The sequence below is a fragment of the Anabrus simplex genome, chromosome 10 (genome assembly GCF_040414725.1).
Source record: "Anabrus simplex isolate iqAnaSimp1 chromosome 10, ASM4041472v1, whole genome shotgun sequence".
NCBI classification, from domain to species: Eukaryota; Metazoa; Arthropoda; class Insecta; order Orthoptera; family Tettigoniidae; genus Anabrus; species Anabrus simplex.
The window spans coordinates 106,567,374-106,587,798 of NC_090274.1; the positions used below are offsets into that span (position 1 = coordinate 106,567,374).

The 20,425-nt window shown below is 38.7% G+C and overlaps 1 protein-coding gene across 3 annotated transcripts in view; it reads right to left on the reverse strand.

Moving 5' to 3' along the window:
* Positions 1–9,199: 9,199 nt before the first annotated feature.
* Positions 9,200–20,425, reverse strand: part of LOC136882445 (E3 ubiquitin-protein ligase RNF185) — a 63,650-nt gene continuing 52,424 nt past the window's right edge. For all 3 annotated transcript variants that reach the window (XM_067155101.2, XM_067155098.2, XM_067155100.2), the window contains exon 6: positions 9,200–10,038. In XM_067155101.2, the coding sequence (XP_067011202.1) occupies positions 9,941–10,038 (98 nt within the window). In that variant the 3' untranslated portion in view covers positions 9,200–9,940. The remainder of the gene's footprint in view (positions 10,039–20,425) is intronic.

Consider the following 20,425-nt stretch of genomic DNA (forward strand, 5'->3'; position numbering starts at 1 on the left):
AATTTTGTCTTCTTATGCCGCTCTTCACTGAATCAATCCAACTTGTTCTAGGTCTTCCTCTTGCTCTCTTGCCCTTACATTTTGCCTCCAGCACCTGTCCTGGAATTCTATTTTCCTCCATCCTCTTTACATGTCTAAACCACCTTAGTTTATTCTTTTCATCTCTCTCATTTAGCTTTCCTATCCCAATTTTTTTCCTAACGTCTTCATTTCTCAATCTGTCTTTCCTATCATACTTCTTAGAAATTTCATCTCATTGGCTTGAATTCTACTCTCTTGCCTGCTAGTCAAAGTCCAAGTCTCAGCTGCATAAGTCAATATGGGTACATAGTACATTTTGTAAATTATCTCTTTACTTTTCCTTGGTATTTCTTTGCTCCAAACAAGTTTTCTTACACTTTGGTAGAACGCATTACCCTGCTGTACCCTCCTGCTAGTCTCCATGTCCACCTTAGCATTTAGCATTAATATATACCCTCGGGGGAGCCTGTTAACCCCTAGAGGGCGCGTCCCCAGGTGGCGGATAAGGGGACCCTACAATTCAGTAGGGCTGGTTGAAATACCCACTACAACCCATGCACCAACAGGCAGCCCAGTTCCTGGGGGCTTTAAAATACTGGGACACCTTCCCTCCAGGGGTCACAAATATGGAGGGCCGAAGCCCAGGATATGGGTGACCCCAACAGCATCAGTGGCGGAGGTGGACTTCGATACGGCATTGATGGCGGAAGAGGGAAACTTGTAGCATCCGTACTCCACAGGAGTGGCTACAGAAGGCATCTGTACTCCAGTGGAGTGGCCTAGAATAACACCTGGCAGTAGGTTGGGAGTGGTGACCCCATTGTAATAATAGCCTATATATATGATATGTTACGAGTAAACAGGCTACTGTATCATACTATAAATATTCACTACACTTCACTGCACCACTCAACACAAAATAAATTTCTAATTTCTGAATGGAATGCAAAATACAAGTACAAAAAGGCTCACCGTGTTATTCAGCAATATCGCTGCTAACCAGCAAGCTAAACTGAACATTCCTGAGGCTAACGGCTGGCTCCCCAAAGGTGCAACTTATCCTGTGAAGTTCAGGAATTTAAGGCCTTTTTCCATAATCACGCAACTGTGGTGACGGCTCTTACCTGAGAAATCATGTTTCTTTCACAAGGGATGACAAAATTTTCAGGGCCAGAAAAAAATGTTATTGTACTAAGCAGTAATAGCAAAAATTTGTGACACGATATGTGAAGTATTTTTATGATATAGATGTTGATTCCCTTAGGGAACCTGAAATATTTGTCCCAAATGAGTAATACATACCGTGGAGGCCACTGCGTAGGTATGCATTAGCCATGCGTTCTTGGTGGGTGTGTTATTTACCAACTGATGAGCCCAACTTAGCACACAAGGACGAAATGCTGGCAACCAGGAATGAGTTAACTGGAAAATTTATAATGTCCAATAACGGACCATTTATTATAAGTATTTTTATATTGATCTAATACGATGAGAATCGGGACTTCGGATTTATAATTTCACACAATTATATTCCTAATCCAGACATAGGCTATCATATCACGTGACAAATATTCGCTACACTTCACTGCACCACTCAACACAAAATAAATGTCTAATTTATGAATGGAATCGAAATACAGTACAAGCACTAACGAGGCTTTACTATATATTCAAAACTTGTATGAAATGTTCATAGAATGAGACATGATCAACCCAAAAGAAGAAAGTAATACCAGCATGTCTTATTATCTTTGCATCTAATATTACTTCTGTAGTAGATGCAGCAAAAAAAATTTTAGATCGTGAGAAACGTCAATTAAGTATTGTCACAGAATAATAAAACAAAAGATACTGTAAAATTGAGGGAAAAGACCTTGACACTGCCAAAAATTTCAAGTAGTCGGGAAGTGAACTGATACAGGATGCTGGGCTGGACATGGATATTAGTAAAAGGGTACAATTTACCAGAGTGTGTGAAACTTTATCTAGAAGAAGGAAGTACCAAGGAAGTTTAAAGACATATAAGTTGTAGACAGGAGTGTGAAATCCAGGCCGTGACAAGAAGTATGATAGAAAAGACAAGAATGGACAGTAAGAAATGTCACGAATGAACTCGGCGTAGAAAAGCTTTCCAACAGAATGGAGAGAAATAAACTGAATGATTTGGACACATTAAGAGGATAGAAGAGAGGAAGGACGATCGGGGCAAATCCAGAGTAAGGTAGTTGAACATGATCAAGAATGTTATAAGAAGGAACCTGCATTGAAACGTAGTTCAGAAGCAGCAATGGTGGATGAACAGAGGAAGATTAAATGGTGCCATTAACATCCCGATAAGGTTGGAGGTTGACTACGATGAGGTAGAATTTGAAAAATATTGGTCTGTTTTCAGACCTAACACTACTTTTGAAAGGCTCTTTATTATACACCATTGATTAGTTACTAATCAGCTGAACAGAAGCATACAAGAATCGTATCTCATGGTCAGTTTGAAGAAGTGCTAATGAGATCCAATGTAGGAAATTTACATACCTAGGACATATCCTAAGTACAAACTTCCAAAGCTGATCCAACAAAAACAAAAGTGACAGAAGAAATGTTCTAAATAGGGATACTGGAATATAAAACCCACAGAAGAAATTCCATCTTGCAGAAAACAGATGAATATACTAAATTAACAGCCAAAGTCAGAGGGATATGATACGACACAGTCACCAAGAAAATCTCTGCTTGTGTCGTCGCTCGATAATCCAGTGTGTAGTTTATAACGTACATACTTCACAAGGGTCATGATGGAAGTTGTACCTTTAAGTGTTCTACCACGTCTTGTTAGAAGATCATATGAGGCATTCCGAGCAGTAAGTGAACATTACCAGTGGCAGCCTTCAGTTGACTTGTTTGACTTTGTCTTTCCCATATAAAGTAAGGTTTCAAACAAAGTAAACAGTTATTTATAGCACTGAGAGTGCAGACAGTATTAAAGGTGAACTCTGCCCTTACCATTTCCTTCCTTTCCATACACCCTCTCATTTGCCGAGGTTAATATATACGAATCTACTTCAATCATTGTCTCTGCTTCCTGTATGTAATAGTTCGTAGACCATCAAATATACAAGGGGCATTCAATATATACCATTGCACGCAACATAGTTTCTGTTAGGCACGGAAATGAGCAAATGATGTGGGTAGATTTGTCAGTTGGAGGAATTAAGACTAGAATTGTCTCCGTGTATTCACCATGTGAGGGTGCAGATGAGGATGAAGTTGACAAGTTTTATGAAGCATTGAGTGACATCGTGGCCAGGGTCAACAGCAAGGATAGAATAGTGCTACTGGGTGATTTCAATGCTAGAGTTGGGAATAGAACTGAAGGATACGAAAGGGTGATTGGTATATGTGGGGAAGATATGGAAGCTAATGGGAATGAGAAGCGTTTGCTGGACTTCTGTGCTAGTATGGGTTTAGCAGTTACGAATACATTCTTCAAGCATAAGGATATTCACCGCTACACATGGGAGGCAAAGAGTACCAGATCCATAATAGACTATATCTTAACCGACTTCGAATTCAGGAAATTGTTAGGAATGTACGAGTTTTCCGGGGACTTTCCGATGATACAGACCACTATCTGATCTGTAGTGAACTAAGTGTATCTAGGCCTAGGGTACAGAAAATAAAATCTGTCTGCAAACGAATAAGGGTAGAAAATCTCCAGGACGAGAAAATTAGAAGTACATGGATATGATTAGTGAGAAGTTTCGAACAGTACACAGTAAGCAGGTTCAGGATATAGAAAGTGAATGGGTGGCATACATGGATGTTGTAGTAGAAACAGCAAGGGAATGCCTAGGAACAACTGTGTGTAAAGATGGGAAAAAGTGAACATCTTGGTGGAATGATGAAGTGAGAGCAGCTTGTAAACGTAAAAAGAAGGCTTATCAGAAGTGGCTCCAAACAAGGGCCGAGGCAGACAGGAATTTGTACGTAAATGAAAGAAACGGAGTGAAACAAATAGTTGTTGAATCCGAAAAGAAGTCGTGGGAAGATTTTGGTAATAACCTGGAAAGGCTAGGTCAAGCAGCAGGGAAACCTTTCTGGACAGTAATAAAGAATCTTAGGAAGGGAGGGAAAATGGAAATGAACAGTGTTTTGAGTAATTCAGGTGAACTCATAATAGATCCTAGGGAATCACTGGAGAGGTGGAGGGAATATTTTGATCATCATCTCAATGTAAAAGGAAATCATCCCGGTGGTGTTGCAAACAGCCAAGCTCATGAGGAGAAAAATGATGTTGGTGAAATTACGCTTGAGGAAGTGGAAAGGATGGTAAATAAACTATATTGTCATAAAGCAGCAGGAACAGATGAAATTAGACCTGAAATGGTGAAGTATAGTGGGAAGGCAGGGATGAAATGGCTTCATAGAGTAGTAAGATTAGCATGGAGTGTTGGTAAGGTACCTTCAGATTGGACAAAAGCAGTAATTGCACCTATCTATAACCAAGGGAACAGAAAGGATTGCAACAACTATCGAGGTATCTCATTGATTAGTATACCAGGCAAAGTATTCACTGGCATCTTGGAAGGGAGTCGTTGAGGAAGTTTGATGAAAACCAGTGTGGTTTCAGACCACAGAGTGGCTGTCAGGATCAGATTTTCAGTATGCGCCAGATAATTGAAAAATGCTACGAGAGGAATAGGCAGTTGTGTTCATGTTTCGTAGATCTAGAGAAAGCAAATGACAGAGTACCGAGGGAAAAGATGTTCGCTATACAGGGGGACTATGGAATTAAAGGTAGAATATTAAAATCAATCAAAGGCCTTTATGTTGACAATTGGGCGTCAGTGAGAAATGATGGTAGAATGAGTTCTTGGTTCAGGGTACTTACAGGGGTTAGACAAGGCTGTAATCTTTCACCTTTGCTGTTCATAGTTTACATGGATCATCTGCTGAAAGGTATAAAATGGCAGGGAGGGATTCAGTTAGGTGAAAATGTATTAAGCAGTTTGGCCTATGCTGACGACTTGGTCTTAATGGCAGATTGTGCCGAAAGCCTGCAGTCTAATATCTTGGAACTTGAAAATAGGTTCAATGAGTATGGTATGAAAATTAGCCTCTCTAAGACTAAATTGATGTCAGTAGGCAAGAAATTCAACAGAACTGAATGTCAGATTGGTGATACAAAGCTAGAACAGGTCGATAATTTCAAGTATTTAGGTTGTGTGTTCTCCCAGGATGGTAATATAGTAAGATTGAATCAAGGTGTCGTAAAGCTAATGTAGTGAACTCGCAGTTGCGATCAGTATTCTGTAAGAAGGAAGTCAGCTCCCAGATGAAACTATCTTTACATCGGTCTGTTTTCAGACCAACTTTGCTTTACGGGAGCGAAAGCTGGGTGGACTCAGGATATCTTATTCATAAGTTAAAAGTAATAGACATGAAAGTAGCAAGAATGATTGCTGGTACAAACGGGTGGGAACAATGGCAGGAGGGTACTCGGAATGAGGAGATAACGGCTAATTTAGGAATGAACTAGATGGATGAAGCCGTACGCATAAACCGGCTTCGGTGGTGGGGTCATGTGAGGCGAATGGAGAAGGATAGGTTACCTAGGAGAATAATGGACTCTGCTATGGAGGGTAGGAGAAGTAGGGGTAGACCAAGGCGACGATGGTTAGACTCAGTTTCTAACGATTTAAAGATAAGAGGTATAGAACTAAATGAGGCCACAACACTACTTGTAAATCGAGGATTGTGGCGGCGTTTAGTAAATTCACAGAGGCTTTCAGACTGAACGCTGAAAGGCATAACAGTCTATAATGATAATGTATGTATGTATTCAATACATAATGCAACACATTGGAAAGGCGGTTTAAAAAAAACTGGAACTTTGTTTGGGACATCTTTGAATACTCCCACTTCGTCTCGTAGAGTTTCAATAATTTCTGAGAGGTGGCAGTGCTACAACTAGCCTTCAAAAGGGCATCTGCAATGGAGGTGCCTACCAAACAAAGAGCAGTTATTGCGTTTCGTTGGTGGAAAACCAGGGCATCACATAAACTCATAGGTACTTGCAGAATGTCTACCGAGACCTGGCAGTGGACAGAAGCACGGTGCAGAAGCACCTGTCTGATCTCCCACGTGCCGGCCAGCAATCCATGCAGTGGCGCCACACCAACTCTCTCACAAAGAAAAAGTTCAAAACCGTACCCTCAGCGGGAAAAATCATGGCTCTGAAGGGGTTATTCTGTTCGATGTCCTCTCTCGTGGTGAAACGATTAACTATAAAGTGTATGGTGCAAGCAGAAAAAAATTGAAGAAACAACTTCAGCATGTTCGTAGCCACAAAAATGCAAACTAGCTTCTCCTTCTCCACGACAACGCAAGACCTCACACAAGTCTGCGCACCTGAAAGGAGCTCACAAAACTTCAATGGACTGGTCTTCCTCATCCAACCTACAGCCCGGATCTTGTGCCTTCTGTTTGGCCCAATGAAGGATTCACTTCGCGGGAAGCACTATGTGGATGATGGGGAAGTTATCTATGCAGCATAACGTTGGCTCAGACATCGACCAGTCAAATGGTATCATGCAGGCATACAGGCCCTCACATTACGATGGCGCAAGGCCGTAGTATTGAACGGAGATTATGTTGAAATATAGAGTATTGTAGCAAAATGATTGGAGAATAACAGGGTGTATTTGAATCCTCAATAAAACCAATCTGCTTTTAGAAAAAAATGTGTTGCATTATATATTGAACTCCCTTTGTATCCCTGATTAAAACCTTGAGGAATAACTATTATGATTATTTTCTCTCAAGGCAGACCAATCCTTCCAATACACCACAGTAGTATGTCCTGCAGAGAGCTTTATGCTCGCTCACTACGGTGAGATGAAGAGGGCCCAAGTGAAAGCGAGGAAATTGCTACGAAAGGTCCTCAGTGCACGTCAAAATCCTGAAGGCAATTAATGCCGCAGGTCAAATGCAAAGTCTTATTCTAAATTCGAAATGCTCTCACTTTCTACTAGGAGGCACCATCTCCTGTTTACAACAATCCCTTTCAAATGTAGAATTCTTGATCTTCTCATGACTTGGAAACATACCAACCACTTCATGCGCAACTGCAGTGAAGGCAATTTTTCAAGAACCAAGTAAGTTCAGGACCTGGATACACGGGGTAAATGATCTTCGAGAACGAGCGAGAAATAGGAGTACTGGAAATCCAGAAAGGCAAACAAGTGTTAAACCAGGATCCTCAATGGTTGAAATAATAATAATAATAATAATAATAATAATAATAATTGGTAACATTCTGACTGAATATTTCAAGAAACTGTTTAACAGTGAAGAACCCATGGATAAATGTCAAGAGTGTCTCAAAAACAAAAATATAAAAGATTTTTTTTTAAAGTCGATAGTTGCAGAATTAGAGAAAAATAAAGCCTTTGGAGAAGACTCAATACCAGCAGAGAAGCTCGAAAGTGGTGGTGAAATCACAATCAAGGCGTTAAACCTAAAAACTGCAAAACTTTGGGACATGGAAAGATACCTGATGATTTGAAAATGGCAATGATTCACCCTCTACACAAATAAAAGGTGATAGAACTGATGTCAACAATTACCGTAGTATTTCCATTGAACAGGCTAGTGGAGCAGACAGATCACTTACATGGTCAATACCAACGGGGATTTAGGAAGGGAAGATCGTGTGTTGAACAGATATGGACTGAAAAAGAGTACTGGAAAATTACATCTCAAAGAATCTACTAGTAATCTTCGTAGATTTCAAGAAAAGCTTATGACTCAGTTGACTGGGGCATACTTCTTCACATCTTAACAGAATTTGGAGTGGACTTGAAAAAACAGACATCAGAGAAACCTTAACACACACTCTCAAAAGTTAAGTTCATGGCAGAATTTTCTTAAGTTGTTTGAAATTAAAACTGGAGTCAGACAGGGTGATGGGTTATCACCAGTTCTCTTCAACTATGTGTTGCAGAAAGGTATCTGCGAATGGGAAGAACAAATTTCCAAGAAGGGCTTATTAAACCAAGTACATATTGGAGGATCGAAGAGTGGTGCCAAGATCATTTGCTCATGACCTAGCAATTTCATCCAGAAACATTTAGAAGCTATAGAAATCAAGGAGCAAGCAACAAAAGCAGGGCTTCAGATTGTGTTTGAGAAGACTAAGTTCAGGACAAACATTAAAACTGCACTCCATCACCTAAGACAAGGTATGGTAGGACAGAGAGTTGGGAGCTTCAGATACCTCTGCGAGATTGTCCAAATGAAAACATGTGAAAGGGAAGCCAACAACAGCAGTAGAAAAGATAGTAGAACTCAAAGTAATCTCATTACACACTAAGATCAGGCACTACAACACTGATTAAAACTGAATGCTGGGGAGTGCCTCAGATTGACTGGGGAGGCTGGTCTAAGAGACGCTGGAAGCTTGAGGGAAAATTGTTTTTGCGAAATGGACAATATATGTTAAGCGAGCATGAAGAACTGTATCAGAAGAATGAATGAGTGATGGAGACTGTTAGGAAAAGACAAATTCTATGGACAAATGGTTGGAAAGTGATGGACAAAACAAATCTTTCAGATACTTGATAATAGACCTAAAGTATCTGACAAATGGTTCCAGGAGGTAAGGAAGGACTTCCAAAAGGCTGGACTAAGGCGAGAGGATGTCTCAAATACGAGCACACTGTGACAAACAAAAACAGAACAGTGGTTGGAAAGATGGCAGGTTGCCAAGGAAAGAATGCAGCACTTCTGGGCTGCAAAAATGAATTGCAAAAATGTGCAACAGTTATTTAATGTGGTCTTTTTTGGCCCTCAAGAAGGAAAGAAAATCCACAGCCCGTTCCCAGTCATTCGACTGGGTCAGGAATAGAATGAATGAAAGCCTCTAGTGGCGAGGATATGAATTGTGCTGGCTGCCGAAGCGTATCGCACTTCTCTGGTTATTGGCCCTAAAAAAAACACTTTAAAAAAAGAGGAAATTAGACAGGCTAGTTGTTGAGTTTGCTCAATATAGATCTCTTTTAAAATGTGTTTCTTTGAAGTAAGCTGTTTGCTCTTACTACCCGCAATACCTCATACCCAACTCACTGATAAAGAAATATCACAAAATAGTGGCAGATCATAGTAAAAAATTTCTGTCATGGCCATTCTTAATATCTACATTTTATTTTCCACTTGAAGACAAAAGTTTTGTCAACTGCTATAAGCCACAAGCTGAACACAGAGTGTTCAAGTTGCACGAGAGTTTCCCTCAGGTCGTGTTAGTTACATACTTGGACTAAACCAAAATTGATCCAAGTTCCATCAAATGATGCTGTGTAAGGCAAAAGAAACAACAACTTGGGTTTGCGATCTCTGAACACAGCAGAGAGAATGTCCTCATCACCTCAGCTAAATCAACTGTCAGTCTGAATATCAATTCAAAGTTTCTACAACATGTCTAAGTCATACTGCTATATAATATATACATACTTTTCTTCAAAAAGGAAATTCATAGTTACCACATAGGAACATAACGATTAAAACGGGTCACATTGACGACACATCGTCTTGTCATTCACATCACCACCATTCTTTGATCACTGTTATTTTATTCACTAGACGTAGACCAATGTCAGGCATTGTAAGAGTCACATTCCCCCCACACACATCACCAAGTGCAACTCGTCACAACAGATCACCAAGAAATTTGTTCTGCCAGAATTTGAAAGAAACACACAGGTCCCCATACCTAGAATTCTTACTCTGCTTGAAACCAACAGCATTTAAACTGCTGATCACAGTACAGGGAGAAACTAACAAACATTTGAAAATTTATTAAATATGTACAAAATAGATGTAATAACATTCTTTATATTCTTGGAAGCAGTAGAGTTGAATCTTGTTATGCCATCAAGAGCCAACACACAAAGAGTACAGCCACCCACAGAAACACTTTAGACAGGAACTGTTCTTCTTCGAACTGCGGGGTTCCACGAGGAGCTGGAACAGGCAGAGAGAAATACTTCTTAAATTGAAGTTCATATTGATACATACAAACACACAGCCCCTTCCATATCACCATCAAATTTTCTTGATCAGCTAAGATAAGCAAATAATATATTTCTTGATAAGCATCGCAGATATTGTAACAGAAAAAGATGTATGTTCAAGTACATGTGAACTCATTGAGTGAAGATATTGACGCGATACTTAAAGATTTCTCGGTTTTCAGGCAAGAGTAAAACCTTGTTAAGACAATTCTGCACAGCCCAAAGAAAGAGAACGTGTTAAATGAGAAACCTAATTAAAAACTACCAAACAGGGATATGAAACTATTTTAAAATCGTGCATTTTATGACATGCATATACAGTGACAAAATGTGTATAGCATTTCTGAAGATGACACCAGCATATTCAAATCCCACGGCACTTAACGCCCTTTAAAGAGCCTTGGCCTGCCCAGCGACCGCTGCTCAGCCCGAAGCCCTGCAGATTACGAGGTGTCATGTCATCAGCACAACGCATCCTCTCAGCCGTTATTCTGGGCTTTCGAGACCGAGGCTGCCATCTCACCGTCAGATAGCTGCTCAATTCTAATCATGTAGACTGAGTGGACCTCGAAACCAGCCCTCAGGTCGAGAGAAAAGTCCCTGAACTGGCCGTGAATCGAATCCGGGGCCTCCGGGCGGGAGGCAGGCACGCACGCTACCCCTACACCTCGGGGCCGGCCAGAAGCATATTAAAGGGTGTGAAAAATGCAAGAGAACAAATATAGAAACATTTACACTGAGGGCAATAAAATTATCAAGTTATTAATGTAAATGTGTAGTGAAGAAAGGACAGGATAAAAGGCATACACATGTACAGTTACAATGCGAACTGACCATTAAATTTAATATCTTAAACTAAGAAAACATTAAAATAATTACAAGAAAATATCCTAATCATTCTCATTTATGAAACAAACGAATAATATTTATATCACACAGACACATGCAACAAAATGCATAATATATTCCTTTATTAGACTGTAAAATGAACAGAAATTTAATTTTATTGGTATCTCTGAACACTTTGAGATAATGTTTATGTTTTCTGGCCATAATGTGAAGAGAAAATATCAGAAACTGCCACTGACACAACTCCCTGAAATATACTGAACTCGTTAAAATGATGAAGTAAGAATGAACACAAATGCACCGAAAAACGCAAAACAGATCAATATGTCTCATACATTATTAACAAACGACTTTGACAGTGGGGGGGGGGGGAACGAACCACAAGAAAAAGCACGTGGCCTACAACTCCAACGAAACTGCACACAGAAACGATGTTAAGAGCGCGCGAACTGCACAATAACAAACTCAGTATTTCGTCCCGATTAAGTGAGTCTCTAGCGCGCATTAGCCTCTCGTGCTTGTAGGGCAATTGCCATCCCGAATCCCCAGCTGTAAAGCACACACACTGCTGTGGTGAGCGGGAAACACAATACACTAAGGCGACGGACGATACACTCACGAAATACAGCGTCAAATAAATACGCTTGAAAATGAGGTTGCGTAAATTACACAAGCATATAAGAATTTATCTTAGAGGAAGAGTATTGACCATACTGGAGATTATATTGGTCAAAAATAGGGAGAAGTAGAAATAAATCAGAAAATCGGAAGAAGAGTTAAAAGGCAGAGAGTTTCCGGGTAAATCTGAAGGATTGGCAGGTATGAAACTCTTGAGAGTCCACCTTTTCAATACTTTGATTTTTATTAATTACAGTACATAATATTACAATGTCTAATTGCAGGACATGTTCCGCCTAACTTTTATAGGCATCTTCAGCGACTTTCCTATATCTAAGATTAAAATTGCTAACAAAGTCCTAGGCTCATAATACACTTGTATGTCACTGGTAAAAGTTGTTGAACTAACGCAGGTTGCTCTGTCTGTAAAAACATGTACTACAACTTATAAAAAAAACCCAAAACATTTTTGCATTTAAAAGAAGTTAAATTGTGCGTCTAATGTACTGTTGTTGTGGTCAGTGATCCGACTATTGTCTCCCTCATTGCCTTATGGTGTTTAAAATATGTTAAAATGGGACTGCCTTCCATTGTGTTGATCAAAAGAAGGGACTACTCGAGATTTTCTTTCAGCAAAAACTTGGATCTTATTATTTATTTACATAGTTTACGCCCACATTGGAGCACTTAAATCAAACCCAAATAAAGAACTAAAGAATTAACTGAAGATTTAGCTTGCATCATCATCTTCCTTTCCCAAAACCTCTTCATTCTGGCTGACCTCTCTTCATCAGATATGACATTTTTTGTGTTGTACAGTTTTTAATGACAATTTTATTTGTTTGTTCTTGAGAATCCTTTTTTCTTCTCTGTTTTCAATTTGCTTCACTGTAATATTCAGCTCTTCTAAATCATTCTGAACTTCTTTAAACCAATTATTTTTTGCTTTACTTGAATCTTATTTGTAATACGATGATAATATTGATGTACTGAATGTCTAATGAATCTGGGATTTACAAACCCACCTGCGCCCAATGTAAAAAAAAAAAACCTATACTGGACAATAAGACAGAGTTTGAGGGATGTCAACACGGAAATGAAGATCATAACCTACAATTACACTGGACAGACAAGAAGAAGACTTAACCAGATATTTAAAACACTTCAATGCAAACATCACAAATTTTCAGCCATGAGTGTTTGTTCACATGAAATAAACAAGACATGCCTACACATCTATTGAAAAATATTTAACCATCTGCCAATCCGTCTGGCCATATGTTGAAAATAGTTGATGATGATGGATTGAGTAGTTCAAAATTTCTCCTCCAATCCAGAATAAGGAAACCAGATCACTAAAACAAAAAATTATTGTAACAAAAGCCGATAAGGATAACGCGACAGTAGAAAATATTACATTCAAAAGATTGAAAAGTTTTGCAAAAACTTATTTACAATAGTCAAAAAGGATCTAACTATTAACATACAAAAAAACCTGAAACAAGTACTAAAACAGTACACATTTATTTTTGGTGAAAGAGATTATCAGAAACTGATTAATATGAATCCAGGCATTCCTAAGGCTACGGCACTACTGAAAGTGCACAAAGAAGACGCACCTATTAGACCCCTTGTAAACTTCATAAATAGCCCTACTTATAAAACTTCGAAATTCATCAATTTTTAAAGAAGCACTATAACTTTCAAAGTATTCAAGGATTAAACAGAGCTGACCAAGGAACCAGATGCATTCATTTAACGTAACTAATATGTTTCCTAATATTCCGTTACAAAAAACTATCAACACAGTTAAAAACAATTGGCTTAAACACAGCAGACTAGGTAAACAGGAAATAATAAGAGTTTATTAAAAATTAGTTTTTGTGACCTCTAATAATTATTTTGAATTCAATGGTCAATTTATAAACAAGATGGACTTTCAATGGAGACACCAACGTCTGGAATTATGGCTGAAATATTCATGGACCACTTAGAAAATAGTAAGATCAACAATCTTAAAGGCATAATTTTTCGGACGAGATACGTACATGTCGCCTTTATGATTATCGACAACAATGTCACGAACAAAGTAGTACTTCAACAACTGAATAGTATCTATTCACAAATCAAATTTACTTCTGAATCTGAATGAAATAAGTCGTTGTCAAATTGTCAAATAAACTCACATTAAAAATATTGAAAAAGTCTACTCAAACAGTTAACGCCATCAAACGAGATTCAATTCATCCAGAGGTTCTAAACATGGCAGTTTTTTACAATGTAGTTCACAGAGTGTTCAGGATATCCCTATCCAAAAAGAGATTGCAAAAACCGAGTTTTAGCTATAAAATGAATGCTTAAAATGAATAGTTCCAATAAGCCATATATTGATAAAATTATTTGGAAAATTGAAAATAAACCTGCGACAACACTGATTGAAGAGCCTAAAAAGAAAGAACTGAGCACTATTTACATACAGCCACAATAATGTATATGAAAAAACAAACATTTTTAAGAAACATAATGTAACAATTGCTTTTACAACCGTTAACAACAACTCTGAACTCCATTACAACCATCACACAGTGAATAAGATAAAAAAGAAAAACAGTGAAACTCTGCTAAGAAGTTTTTCAAGGAAAAAAAAAAAAACACTTAAGTAGGAAACTTCTTAAAAGGGGTAATGCCCGAAAACTTATTCTGTACTTTGACATACATGTGAAACACACAGCCAACAGATTTCCTTGTTTGTGAACAATACCAAAATAGGCTGATATATAAGAGCTGCTAAAAGAAAGCCACAATATAAATACAGTATTAGATTATCATGACATGTATTTTTAGAGATAAAGTAAAATACTGTAATTGAACATACTGTATTATAAAAATTCTTGATAAGAGAAGGGAAGATATTATATAAAACCTTGCACAAGAGATAAAAGAAATACTAAGAACTTTAAAACGGTAGATGGTGACCGTACATTATGTAAATTCCATACTGCATTGGACATTAAATACATTTCCAAACACAAAAATCTAGGCTCCTACTTGGAAAAGAAATTGTCCAGGGTTGACTGTTTTTAGGTTTTTACTGCTTTCTTGAACTATAAACCACTGTGCTGGATAGCTGCAGTTGCTTAAGTGCGGCCAGTGAACCCCACTGTCGGTAGCCCTGAAGATGGTTTTCCATGGTTTCCCATTTTCACACAAGGCAAATGCTGGGGCTGTACCTTAATTAAGGCCATGGCCGCTTCCTTCCCATTCCTAGCCCTTTTCTGTCCCATCGTCGCCGTAAGACCCATCTGTGTCGGTGCGATGTAAAGCAACTTGGGGGGGGGAAAAAAAAAAACCTCCCACATTCCCTTCCACATGTTCTGAGGCCCATTGACTGAACTTTCCATAAACGGCCTCAGTTTTTCACACCACCCGACATCTTCAAGTTAACGGCAGCAGACAGGACATCGGCAACTTATTCTTATAGATTCTTAGAACCTATTCATAGGCCTATATCGCCCCTGCATTCCTACTAATTGTAATATACGCATATCCAAACTAAGATGTTCTTACCAGCATTTTAATGACATATGAATTTTAAACATTAACCATTATATGTGATGTTTTTGTAGATATTTTGTATGTGTCAACTGAGGATGACCCCTTAGGGGTCGAAACCGGTATTGACCCTATTTACCAGTTTGGTAGTAAATAAAATAGTGTATTGATAAGGTGGTGACTCATATTATTTCTATATACATATGTCTTATGGCGACGATGGGACAGGAAAGGGTTAGGACTGGGAAGGAAGCGGCCGTGGCCTTAAGGTACAGCCCCAGCATTTGCCTGGTGTGAAAATTGGAAACCACGGAAAACCACATTCAGGGCTGCCGACAGTGGGGTTCGAACCTACTATCTCCCGAATACTGAATATCGGCCGCACTTAAGCGACTGCAGCTATCGAGCTCGGTTGGCTTCTTCATGGGCCCAGTTTTAAAAGTTAATATAGTGCACTATCAAGGTGTTCCATAAAGTGAGTGAACAACAACTTGTACAACTGCTTATATTTGACTGTTAAACTAGAAGATGACTTGCCAATAGAATCCGCTTTTGCAACATCTCCCTTAAAACGGTACAACTACGCCTCGTGCTTCAATCGAGGATATTGTTTTTCATAGAGTTTCATGATAAGTGAGGAAATGTTTGCTTTGGCTTCCGCTTCTTTGCGCTGAACCATCTGTATATATAAAGAACCTGTCCTGACTGACTCATTCATCATTGCCGAGCCAAAACTACTGGACATACAGAAATGACATTTTGAGGATACATTTATAATGTAGGTGCTCGCTATGGGAGGATTTTTGCATATTCTGTTGCTAAGGGGATGAAAAGGGGGATGAATTTTTAAAATGAGTGTATATCTCAAAACATTAAAAGTTTACAGATGTAAAAATTGGTATTTAGAATCTCCTTTAAAAATAAACACGAATTTTTTTGTTTTTTGTAAAATCTCACTAGGAGGGGTAAAAAGGGTGAAAAAGGGGTTGAATGCCTTTAATGAGGATACTTATATCTTAGAAACTGAAGATATTACAGACCTGAAAACTAGTATTTAGAATCTCCTTTAAAAATAAATACTTTTTGTTTTTGTTTTTGGAAAATCCAATTAATGGGGGTTAAACAGGAGTGGCAAATGGGGTGAATTTTTAGAAAGACTATATCTACAGTATATCTCAGAAACGTAAAATGTTACAGACGTAAAAATTGGTATTTGAAATCTCCTGTAAAAGTAAAGAAACATAGGTGATTTTTTTTCCAGAAACTCAATTAAGGGGAACTAAAAAGGGGGTGAAATTGTAAAATGAGCATGTCTACAGTATATCTCAAAAACTTAACATGTTACAGAAGTGAAAAAATGGTATTTTTTATCTCTATTAAAAATAAAGAAACATGTATTATTTGTTTTTGGAAAAACCACCTGGATGGGGGGGGGATGAAAATGACTGAAAATGGGGTTGAATTATTTTTATTAGGATACCGATATCTCAAAAACTGAAGATGTTACAGGCGTGATATTTGGTATTTGGAATCTGCTTTAAAAGTAACGAAACATGTATTCCTTTGAATTAGGAAAAACAAATGACGGGGAGAGGAGGTGGGGGGTGAAAGAACTGAAAAATTAATTGAATTGTATGAAGATATTTACACCTAATAAAAACTAAAGTTGTTACAGACGTGAAAATTGGTATTTGTAACTGCTTTAAAAACAAAGAAAAACACATTTTTGGGGGAAAATCATCCTCGGGGGTGGGGGTAAAAAGGAGTTGAATTCCTTTTATCAGGATACATCTCAAAAACTGAAGATGTTACAGTCTTTATAATTGGTATTTAGAAGATCCTTTACTAATAAAGAAACAAGTATGTTTATCCGGAAAATTCACTTAAGGGGGGAGTGTGAAAGGAAGTGAAAAAAGTTAATTCTTTTTATGGGGATACTTATATCTCAACACTGAAGGTAACAGATATGAACACTGATATTTGGAATCTCCTTTAAACATAGAGAAACATGCCTTTGTGGGGGGGAAATCAACTTAACGGCAGTGGGGTGAAAAAGGAGTTGAGACCAATTTATTTTATTGTTCATAATGAACTTGATTCTAACCATAAACCGATCATTTTTTATCTTTCCTGGGTTCGTTTTCACAAGCCATCTTTTCTTTCGGAGAACTTGAAGTTAGATTACAGTAGATTTTCCTGGCATACAAATAAAATTTTTAAGACCTTTGAAATAAACGATAGGAATGATTTTGACCATGCAATCGTTCACCTCTATAATAAGGTCAATAATGCATAGAAATATCATTCATATTGCCAGAATTCCCGCGCAGTTGCCTACGCATAACAATGGTGCTGGTCACATTGTCAGCAATGACAACGGCAGCAGATGTAATTTACCGCCAAGTAGCGGTCTTGCATCTTGCTTATAATAATAATAATAATACTAATAATAATAATAATAATAACCTAAATTCAACTAATATCACCCACCCTAGCACTAATAATAATAGTAATATTCTGGACCGTAGTCAAAATGTGCGGACCGCATTGGAAATGGGTCCTGGCCAGGTAATGACTACGAATACAGTCCGACCATGTGTTCAGTACCGCCATGGCACCCCAGAAGACACCATGCCGGATCACCTCAAGGATTTGATCCATATTAAAAATGCTTATAGGAAAAGATGGCAAAGATTTAGGGACCCAACTGACCGGGCGGAATACCTGGAGCTAGCCCGGGAAGTACGAAATAGATTGCTGGAAAGAAAGATTGAAAAATGGGAGGAACTTTGCCGTAGTCTCTCAAAAAATTAGTCAGATCGCAAATTTTTGTCGGATTCTCTCAGAAAACAAGTCAGATCACGAATTTCGGCAGATTACATATAAAACGTTAAGCATTCAATTATAAATTTCAGTATAATACTGTTGTGAAGCACGGGTATCTTGCTAGTGTGTTTATAATCTTTCTTTTTTCTTACAATGACCATTCTAGTCTATGTTTTTCCAGGCTCTGTGGACATTCTGATGTCGATTCCTGTTTTGATGAAGGTGAAGTAGATTCTTCTGATGGAGATTCGTATTAGGTACAAACAGTTTCAGATACTGGTTCGTGTTCATTAATATCTAACGCCTGCGTGTATATTATTTCTGCATCAGACTGTAATATATCTACAAAAATACTGAAACATTGTCTCATCTTTGGTTAAAACAGAGAGCTGGAAATTCTTTCTTGAAAGTAATTATATAACTCACTCACTGCATTAAGAGGGTTCATTTTTATAGGTAGAAGCTTACTTCGGAAGGATACATACACGATGCCTCACTGCACTCACAGTGCTGTCTCCCTCTCTACCCCCCACCACCATCACTATCTCTCACCCGCTTCTCCTTACATCGTGCCAGCAGTTCAAAATAACTTCACTCCGATTGGACACTGACAACCCCCACCCGTAAATATCTAACCGCCCTGTAACTCTTATATACATGCACAAAAGCAGCAACAGTGCTCCATCTGTTTTCAAGTACAACGGACTATCAGTTTCCTCTCCCCAAGAAATAGACACGTTTAACAGAAAATTTAAAAATAACTTCACCACGGCTGACAAGGATGAAGACATGTTCACTACAAGGATAACCCCTCCGTTTCCACCCCTAACTAGCTTGTAATTCACTGCTAACGAGGTCGCAACAAGTCTTCGGAGAGCTAGACCTCATAGTGCGAGCGGCCCAGTTAACGTGCCGGCCAGAATTGTCCATCGCTGTGCAGAAGCATTAGCACCTTCTCTTTGTGCAATATTTAACATTTCAGTGAATAGTGGGATAGTGGGACTGTGCCAGAAGAATGGAAGAAAGCAAATGTCGTTCCGGTGTTCAAAGACGGTGACAGGGGAAATGTAGACAACTATCGCCCAGTCTCAATTACATCTGGTTTATGTAAATGCACGGAACGCCTAATTGTTAAACATGTGCTGGATTTTGTGAATGAGAGAAACCTGTTGAATAACAACCAACATGGATTCCTCCCTGGGAAATCCTGTACTACACTTTTAACAACAGTAATTGATGAGTGGCAACATTCCCTGGACCAGTCTAATATATCCCAAGTGGATTGCGTAACTCTCGACTGGAGTAAGGCCTTTGATCACGTACCTCATCAACGACTGTTGTTAAAACTTAACAAGTATGGCATTCAAGGCAAACTGCTGGCATGGTTTCGATCATTCCTGGTAGGTCGGACGCAGAGCGTTGTGTTCAGTGGGGCCAGGTCAGAACAAACCTTAGTCACCTCGGGCGTGATTCAAGGTAGTGTGATAGGACCGCTTCTGTACTTGATATTTACACTGGATCTGCCAGGTTGTGTATAGTCTTCTATGGCACAGTATGCTGATGACACCATCATTTACAGAGCTATACGCAATGAGAACGACGTAAATAAGCTACAGTCAGATCTGGATAATGTGGCTCTGAGGTGCCAAATAAATAGAATGATTATAAATGTACAGAAATGTAAATATATACGCTTAACGAGAGCAAGATCACAGTTACAACACCAAATTTCACTATGTGGTAAAAACTTGATGCTTTGCACCTCAATAAAATTGCTTGGCATTCACATTTGCAGCAATTTAAAATGGAACAAGCATGCAGAGGAAATACAGTGCAAAGCATACAGAGTCCTGGGATTCATCTGCAGATCTCTACTGGGAGCCAGGAAGAAAGCAGTTCAGACAGCCTATTTGTCATTAGTACGGCCAATACTGTTGTACGGGTTTCCTTCCTGGCACCCTACTACAGTGGAGAACATGACGAAACTAGAGAGTTCAACGCCGAGCAGAACGACTAATTACTCAACACGGTCATTTAAATAGAGCTAGGTCACTGCCCTCCATAACATCCCTCTGTAAACAAATAGATATTGCTTTCCTGAGAAAATCCCTCGCAGGTAACATTCATATAAACCCTTTCAACCGTGTACAGCTGAACTATCGTTCTGCCCAAAGAGGTCGAGGTGTGTCCCTTTTCCCTCCATTTGCAAGAACAGTATCATATCAAAGTGGCTTCTTTAACCGTTCTGCTCGGCTGTGGAATAAACTTCCACCACAGATGAAAGAACTATGTCCAGAGAAATTTTGTAAAGAGGTAAAAAGGATGTATATATAATGAAACCTTCCGTACATAATATAATTTTTCTACTGTGTGAATTTTCAGTATGAGTGAGAGGACGGATGAAAGTTTATGTGATCCCGAGTGAGTGAGACTGTACTGTATGTGGGTATGAGTGTGCCGGCCTAGCTAAAGTATATGTGGCGATTCAAGAG